The sequence below is a fragment of the Zea mays genome, chromosome 10 (genome assembly GCF_902167145.1).
Source record: "Zea mays cultivar B73 chromosome 10, Zm-B73-REFERENCE-NAM-5.0, whole genome shotgun sequence".
NCBI lineage: Eukaryota > Viridiplantae > Streptophyta > Magnoliopsida > Poales > Poaceae > Zea > Zea mays.
In genome coordinates, this window is record NC_050105.1 from 96017886 (window position 1) to 96027572 (window position 9687).

The window sequence follows — 9687 nt, forward strand, 5'->3', positions numbered from 1 at the left end:
AATTTGGGTGGTCGCGCTGGTGCGGTGCTGTCCAACCATGTCAAGGGCGGTCGGCAAGGGTTTCCTCTACTATTTGGAAGCCCATGGCTTCTAACATACCTTCATATATATATATATATATATATATATATATATATATATAAAGTTATGAACACATAATCGTTGATCTCAAATAGTTTTTCACTAATTTTAGTTTTATTTTTTTTACAGATGGAACAATCACAGACATCATAAATAAGATTTGATATGCAATAAAGACATTATGACTTCTTTGGCATGCTCGAAAATTCATATAACGGACAATACTGCTTGCAAAAATTTCTTATCTTGGCCTTTTAATTACTTGGTACCAAGGTAAGATAAGAGTTTAGGACATTTTTTGGCTTTTAAACCCTATATAGAATAATCAATGATCAATCATGAATACGTGGATTGAAAAAAATACACATATATAGTACAATGACTAGTACACTATACAGTATGCCTACAAGTATCTAATGAACATGCACTTAGCGTCTCGCCACGTCGCACTAGCAGTTTGCGAGGATTTGTTTCTTCTAAGACTGTGACAAGCTCATCAGTTTGTTTCTTATATTTCCAATAAGTTGCAGATAACGAATAAACTATTGAATGTTGACTAAACTAAAACCAATTACTAAAATTAATAGCATACATCACATACTTAATACATATTTAGGGGGGCATAGTTTTGGGGGGCTAGGGCCGCTCACCCTGCCCCCTAGGACCGACCGACCCTGAGCTCTTGACTCTACTCTCGTCCTTGTTGCTCTAGTACACAGACTGCAGCAGGCAACAGTCTCAGCCTATAGCCACATCAGTTTTTCTATTTCAGAATTAAATAATTCATGCAAATTTATTTCAACGTTCAGAAATCACACAACATGATATTTTTTATTAAATTAAAAATTACAAACTGCATAATAATTAAAATAAAATTACCATAGACTCCGAGTTAGGTTCTCTAATTCCCAGTCACATAAAGTGCATAATAATTTAAATTAAATTACTAGTGATGGCGCTTGAATAGATGCCCCACCCGATTAGGGGTATTTATAGAGGGAGTGAGAATAAAACTTGTGTTTTTTGTATTTTTTTAGAATTTTTTGGACTCCAAACAATTAAAAACGGTTAATTGCAATGGTTGACACACATGGATCAATTAGAATCTGCCACGTCGCCCTCGCCTATTCGCTATCGCCCATGAGACACCGCCACCAACAGGCTACCGGGCTCTCGTCTCCGCCACCAACATGGAGGCGCACTACAGCAGGGCGATATCGCCCGCGACAGGACCCATCTCTCGCCCGCGTTGGCACCAGCCTTATAAGAGGTGCAGTGTGCGCATTTTGTCCAACAAAGTGCTGCTTCCTTTAATTTGTTACTAAATACTAAATCTTAACAAAAAAATAATGGTATGTACTGCATCAACCATAATTTAGTCATTCCAGCTCACTAATCAAATCCAAGTTCGAGAAATCCCTGACAATCGGATCCTTTAGGGCTAGTTTGGGAACCCCAATTCTCCAAGGGATTTCTATTTTCCCAAGGGAAATTAGTTCATTTTCCCATGGGAAAATAGAAAACCCTTGGGAAATTGAGGTTCCCAAACTAGCCCTTAATCTAGAATCCGGCAGATTAGATTTCAGAATCCAGCATAAATAAACCATTATGGTGTTATTGCAACCTAATTAACATATAAACCTGTCACATGTCGAACAATTTGGTGCTCGATACATAGAAACCATGACCAATAACCACCGGGACATCAAAACCCACCCTTTCGCTTTGCTTCAAGAAGAGTGGTGCAATCCTGACCGTTTCACTTGGAGATCTTAGCAGTGAGCTCCCGAACCAGCTTCGCGGCGACCATGGCTGTCATCCCATCTACCGTGTCACGCTGTGGGTTGAACTCCACCACATCAGCGGCGACAACGTCACCCTGCAAATTCTGGAGGATGTTGAGGACATTGCGGAAGGAGAGGCCTCCAGGTTCGATGTGAGAGACCCCAGGAGCAAACGCTGGGTCAAGGCAGTCCACATCAACTGAGACATACACACCCTTTACGCCTTCCCCAAGTTTCTGCAGAGAAAGAATAAGTTGAGCATGGCTTTGTCATTAAACAATCTGTACATTTGAAATTTTCAATAACCACCTATGTTATAAGGGTTCCTTTTAAATTAAGACTGACCATGTCTTGTTAACTGAGAAAATCATCACAAGTTGGCAATTTAAACTGAATGCCACTTGAAAAAGGACATGGTAGGCAAACATGCATATCTTATAGCTTGTATCATTTATGTTTTCACCATTTTGAGATGATAAAGCAAGAAAAATACTTTCGAATGATTAAACTGAAGCATGTTACCAGATTCTCAAGCTTCTCTCGGTCCTTTGAGAAGGTTCGCATCTCATACTGTTCCACACCAAATCTCTTCCCTTGTTCACGCCCTTCTTTGGTGATTGATCTCAATCCAACCTGAAGTATGTTAAAATCAGGTTAAGGGTGGTGCAAGAGCTGGTATTTACACTAGTGACAGGACAGCCACAAAAGCAAAATCAAGGGCATCAACCTAGAGCCGACTCAATCAAGAAAAGAAAACTTCAGTTGTAGCCTGATAAAAACTGTGATATCCAGTAAGTGATTATTTTAACCATGCTAGCCTTTGTCCTAGACTCCTAATACAAAACTGATGGATATTGGAAGCTAAGAGCAACTCCAACAAAGGTCTCAAACCGAGTCCTATTTTAAAATATAGGACTCTAGACTAGAAAATAGTTTCCAACAGATGTCATATTTTATAAATGTGGAGCAAATTCATACAAGACTCCAACTCTGAGGTCCCAAATATAGAGCCTCACACAAGGGGTCTTATCCTTCGTCAGCGACCGCAAAGGGCGCGTGGACATATCCCTGCCTCCGCTCCCGAGATCGCAGCCGCCGGTGCGCCTCCACTCCCGATTCCAATCCGCCGGCGTGCCCTGCTGCCCACCCGCCAGCGCTCCCCACACCTCAGCCCCCGGCGCGCCGTGCTCCTCACCTGCCGGCGTCCTGCTCCTGAGCTCGCAGCCGCCAAGACACCACCACTCCCGATTCCAAGCCACCAGCGCGCCCTTGCTCCTCACGGCCTCATCTGGCCACGCGCCCCACTCCTCACCCATCCACCACCGCGCGTCCATCCCACCCGGCCGGAGTGCATGTTCCAAACTGCAGCTCGTCATTCTGTTCTATATGACTCGCTTGGATTGCATATTGCTATCTGTTGCCATTGCAATTCCATCTCTGCTTCAAAGTTTCTGAATTCTGTGTATATATGTAACCAAACCTGTAATGAGGCAGTGTTGATGCCTGAATGGACTTGTAGCCTTCACGCACCAGAATAAAAAATTACAGTGTGCTCTGATTTCGGCTGAATGAAAGCAACATGATTGTGAGCACCATAAAAACGGAATTCTGGGAATCAACAAGGCACATCAGTGCAGTTTCTAGCAGTCACAATTAGCAGACACATCACTTAATTTTCACTCTATGGTCACTGGTACAGTAACCTGAGCATCTGGATCTTCAATGAGTGTTAAAAAAAGGAAGTTGCTTGATTATTATAGTTTTCTTACATGAGTGTTTCAAACTTTGCACAGATGTATTAAACTATTAGTTAAATTTTGAATTTGAACCAATATATCCTTCTCCTAGTTGTCTTCATCTTCATGGTGCAGCTGGGATCCTTACTGCTCTTAAACGACTGAAATGTTAGTGTCTGTCAGTGATCTACGTACAATTTAGAGTTGTTGCCTTCACAGAATGCTTCTGAGCTCAATGTCTGCCAGTGACACCAGTGATCTGTGTACTGGTCTATACACATTTTTGGTTATTTAAACTGTTTGAAGAATCTTATAGTAATGTTAGTGAAGTTTGTATAGGATGATATTACAATGAGTCTTGGTAGCTATACACTACCAAGAAGGTCCCGGGTTCGAGCCCCAGCCTCTGCATATTATGCGGGTAAGGCTTGGCGCTTAAAGATACCCTTCCCCAGACCCCGCACAGTGCGGGAAGCCTACGGCACTGGGTACGCCCTTGGTAGCTATACACTAGGATCGCCACTGCCCGCAACCCCACGGCTTAGCATCCCTGTCCCGTGGCTGGGTCCTGTGTCTCATGTGGTAATCAACTTTGCATTTGTCTAGGAGAAAGTGTAGCCACCTTATGTTGTTGTAACAACTATAGATAACCCCACAGCTCTGCTCCCCTCCAATCCTGGGCAGACATCAAAGTTCCTTCTCTATATACCATGCTTGGTCTAATCAACACTATGATTTCTGGCATTGATATCAGTTTCACATTCTCACTGTACTTTCATGGGTCCCATGATACTGCAAAGCCACAAGCGTGGCCTGTATGTCTGCTAACCTGCTGCCACAACCAAACAAGTGGCTCCAAAACCCACAGGACAGTATGACGATACAAAATGCCACATGTGGATTCTAAAGCCTACAGGACAATATGGTCAAACAAAATGCACATGATAATACAAACATTTTGTTAGACAGCTGCCTGTCTGTCACATGGCATGCACCATGGCTTCAAGCCGGCCAGCCATCTATAGGAGGTTTTATGTCTAGAGAGTTATCAGGGGAGGAGATCAGGCTACAGGATTGTCTTCTGGTGGTTTCCTTAGATGTACGAGGTTTTCTTAGGCCTCAAGCCTATCCTCCCCTATATATGTAATTGTACAATCTCTCAATGAATCATTCCAGTTTTCCTCCAATTCATCTTTACTTTCACATTTAGTCTGGACGTTTGCCACCTTTCTTCATTTGTATGTATCAGCATGCCCATGTCATGGCTGAAGGTTTTCTGGCCAGTTGCAGCCGCTGAACACGCAACTTAAGGTTCACGTGAATTGCTTGGTGTGGCGTAGTTCAGAGACAGGTGACAGGGGATTGGGTGTGCGTGCCGAAGGGGATTGGTCGCGCGCGACAACATGAAAAAAGTGTGGGAAAGGGTGTGCGTGTGGCCCCGAGACGATGGATTAGTTGACAAACACATGTTTAAGGCCTGGTTGTTGGAGATGATGATGTGTTTAGGGTCCTAAAACAAATTAAATCAGGCCCAAAACAACATTTAGAACTCCAATATAGGACTCCTTGGAGTTGCTCTAAAGCCAGATGACAGATTCTTCAATGTATTAACCTAGCAACATTACACTCATTTTGTTGTTTAATAGCATTGATATTTTAAGGGAAACCCTGATATGGAATAACACGATTACCTGTAGCAGTCTCCTGGCATAACCACCTTCCATTATTCTGGCAAATGACGAGGCATGCGAATAAGTGTTCCCTTCAAAACAATCATAGATATCTGGATGTGCATCAAGATGAAGTATGTCAACAGGTCCTCCAAGCTTTTCAGACACAGCTCTAACCACTGGATAAGATATTGAATGATCGCCTCCTAACACCAACGGTCGAAGAGGCTCCTACACAACAGTGTGCCGTTCTGAATAAATATGTGAAACAGAACAGAAAACCAGAGCTATTACAGTACATGTATCAAAATCATTTCCTGTTTCTGAAATGAAACTGAAACAGTGCACCATTAGTGATACCAAATAACTAAATATCTTGTGTAATTAACAAAAAAGTATTACAAGGCACTCATCATGCCATCATGGTATACTATGCATGCTTACCTCCTCCATCACTGTTTTGACAGACTCACTAATTACATGCATTAATCTGTCATCTTCGACACCACAGTCACGGATCTCGTGAATGGGGACATCTCCAACATCAGTTAGCACCCGAGGATCATTCAATTCTTTGCCTGTTTAACAGGAACATCAAATATTTTGTAATGTTTCTTACATTTAATGTGTGCTCAATAGTATTAGCTGTACCTTCCTCTGTGCTAGAGTTTGTGCTTCCACACCAAATGGCCTCCCGTATGCGTGGAGGAGCAAATGCAGGGCCTTGTAAAAAGGATGAGTTGTGACCAAGAGGGACCCCTAAGAGCGACGCTGAAGCTTTCACGCCACCCAGAGCACGCAGCAACTCTGCCTGCACAACAAGTACAAATAAAACAAAAGGACAAGCAGTTATCTGAAGATCTAAGTTTGTCCATAGTGGTTGTATAGAATGTTTCTTGTTCCATGTACAGTTGTACACACTAATGTATACATTGTTTTAATCACAAACTGGAACAGTGTAAAGCACTAAGAAATAAGAACAGGATATTTTTCAACTTTTTATGCACCCTTCATTCAGATATGGCGATATCACATGTGAGGGTTGCCATTACAAATGGAACACTTGAAATCTATCATTCTTAGATTCCATATATGAAGCAAATAATTCCTCGACGCTGCGCATGTCAGCTTCAACCATATCTTATTAATGTTTTTTTTCGCGAACACACACGAGAGCTGCGTATCTTATTAATGTTATTATTTAAGAACCATGTTACAGATCATGAAAGACTCGATTATCAGATAAACTGGAAAGGAGTGTCGGGAAAATCAAAGATTGTTTTTCCTAATGGTGAAAAAATCAACTGTTTTTAGAGGTAATATTAGATGTATCAATCAACAAGAACTGGAACTTCATCACAACATGGAACAGAGTGAAGCATGAAAAAGAGAAGAAAAATATTATTTTATGAACTAAGAGTTTTTTCTGCACTCTTCTGTCGGCTGCGGAAATTTTATATATGAGGCCTGTTTTCTAGATGAAAGACATGTATAAACTCTCTGAATACTAGATCCTTTCTGAGGCAAGTATATAATAGGGCCTGTGTGTAGGGCTGGAAACGAGCCGAGCCGAAACGATCTCAGCTTGGCTCGGCTCGGTGCAGCTCGGTGGGTGACCGAGCTCGCTCGGCTCACCCATTGCACAAGCTCAAGGATGAGGCTCAGCTCGGCTCGATATTGGCTCCCAAGCTGGCTCGGCTCGCGAGCCACACCTTGATAAATATAATTGCATAATATATTAAATTAATAGTATTTAAATATGAAATATAGAATCATTATTCAATACTATAGGGCATGTGTGTAGGGCTGGAAACGAGCCGAGCCGAAACGAGCTCAGCTTGGCTCGGTCCAGTTCGGTGGGTGACCGAGCTCGCTCGGCTCGCCCATTGCACAAGCTCAAGGATGAGGCTCAGCTCGGCTCAATATTGGCTCCCAAGCTGGCTCGGCTCGCGAGCCACACCTTGATAAATATAATTGCATAATATATTAAATTAATAGTATTTAAATATGAAATATAGAATCATTATTCAATACTATGACACTCTAAAATTTGATTTGTCATATATTCATCATTAAAGACTAAGAAATGAATCGATAATCCATTATGATTCTACATATTGATTAATTCAGCAAAGTTGGCGCAGCTCACAAGCCGGCTCGGCACGGTTCACCGACGAGCCCAAAAAACAGGCTCGGCTCGCTCACGAGCCTCAAGCTTATTTTTCAGCCCTACATGTGTGCATGACAGCTTCATAGCTTACTCAAGTTGTCCGTATAAGGAATCATATTATAGGTTTTATTTAAAAGACCCAAATTGTGTAAGTGAAAGCAAGCTACTGAATATATTGTTTCCCCAATGATTAAAAAATGGTGAAAGCACAGCATTCAAGTCCATGCATTCGCGAATACTCTCTAAATTACTATTTCATGGTTCACTAATATAAGCAGATAGTGCCTACACTTAGCAATTTGCTAATGACAGGTTGGACCAAAATGCATACTCAGCAAGTAAACAATTGGGAAGCTTCAACTCTACTTATGTTGCCCCTTGCCCTGTTTCTTGCATGTAAGGAGTAGTAGAATGCAGAATCAGAGAGTAGAGGCGATTCAGTCCTGAATTTTGGTTGCCTTCAGCTCACTAGCTGTTCTGAACAGAGGAAGGAAGTAGCGGCGCATCAGAAACTCTCTCCGTCTCAAAGGAGTGTCCCTCTGGTATTTGTGAGAGTCAAACTTTCAAAAGTGTATCTCTAGATAAGTTTATTATAAATATAGATTCAACAATATATCTGATGATAATAATCATACACTATAAATATCGATACTTTCTTATATATTCAACTTGGACTCCTCGCTTCCCCAGGAATTTTGATATGAAGGGAGTACGTTCTGGGAACAGGGATTGTTTACTAACCGTATTACTACTTACTATTATATGCAAATCCTCTGCTGATAGCAGATTAGGCTATCTTAAGCAGCTTAATCATCTCATTTTAAACTCCACTTTGTAAACATTATAATCTATAGAACAAAAATTTTGCACGGCCATCTTACGGGATCAGTTCGCATCATCCCACGTGCGAAAAAAGGTTAAAAAAATCTCCTCTGGATTCCAATCGAACCTAATCAGTTCGCATCATCCCACATGTGAGAAAAGAAACAGAAGGTTAAAAAAAGCTCCTGATTATTCGTCGTTGAAAAGATGGAAATGCGGGACCGAACAGGATTGAAATCGACTCGAATCGCATGTCGGGTGGAATGGAATATTCAGAAGAACAAGAGCGGGCACATTCAAATCGACTCGAATCCTCAGAGGAATGGACTGACCTTGAGCTTTGCGCGCTCGCGAATTAGGGTGAGGGAGGCGTCGATGACGCGGCTCTGGCCCCGCTCCACCGCCTCCGCCGACACCTTGGCCGCGCTGAGGCGCTGGATGTGGTGGATCCACTTGGTACCCGCCGCCGCGCCACCCATCTCTTGGGACTCTCCGAAGGCGGAGCCGAACCCGACCAATCCCTGCAGCTAATTGGGTCTCTCCCCTCGGACTCCCTCCTCCTCTCCCTCTCGAGTCTGGTTCGATCACGAATGGCGGTACACCCGACTACCCGAACCGGAAAAGAGAGGGAGGAGACGTGCCGCGGCAGCGTTGCCGACTTGCCGCTGCCGTGACAAACTGTGACAGCGTTTGCGTGCGTTTGGAAATCGTTGCCAGGAGAAGAGAGTAGAGACTAGAGAGTTCATGAATTTGGCGAGATTTTATTTGTGTCTTCTTCGAATCTCTGCACTGTCCGTTTGGCCGATACTCGGATGCTCCGATAACGTAAGTAGGAAGTATTTCACGTCTAGGTGTTTATTAAGGATGTGTTTGGTATGGATCTACTACATAGCACAACAGCTCTACTTTAAAATTCTGCGTGGAGCAGCTCTGCTTTAGAGTTTAGACTTGTTCTTAAATGCTATGAGTTAAGAGCAATACAACACAAATGTTAATAGTTAAAAGTTTTTGTTGGAACTTGCTCTCAGTCGCAAGGAAGCCAACAAGAGTGAACAGTGATGACAACAGGGTTACGTGCTAGAAGGTAATAGCTCTGTTAATCTGGCCTCCCACGGGCACTGTGCAGGGGTATTTATAGGTACCTGAGCGCCCAGCGCCTTGTGCTAAGGACGCATGTGCCCTCAGCTACCTAGGTTATCCCCAGAATATTCCCATAAAGCGGGGTTACAGACTGTAATTACAGGGATGCCTTTACAAATTAGGCCCGTAACGCGCGGCGGCCACGCAGGGCCCGTTACAATGGGCCGGATCGCACGTGGGCCTCTGAGCCGGACGAGGCCGCACTGTGGGATGACTTCGTCGCCGGTCTTCGTCTGGTGCCGATCAAGCGAAGGGTGTCCCTGCCTGCTTTGTCTCTGTCAGAG

General features: G+C 43.1%; 1 protein-coding gene across 1 annotated transcript; it reads right to left on the minus strand.

Moving 5' to 3' along the window:
* Nucleotides 1-1658: 1658 nt before the first annotated feature.
* Nucleotides 1659-8842, minus strand: LOC100272721 (uncharacterized). Its single transcript, NM_001147174.1, is given in 6 exon segments — nucleotides 1659-2101; nucleotides 2388-2498; nucleotides 5293-5502; nucleotides 5716-5849; nucleotides 5923-6082; nucleotides 8596-8842. Coding segments are annotated over 6 exon segments (1023 nt in total). The 5' UTR covers nucleotides 8743-8842; the 3' UTR covers nucleotides 1659-1840.
* Between the last annotated feature and the right edge of the window lie 845 nt (nucleotides 8843-9687).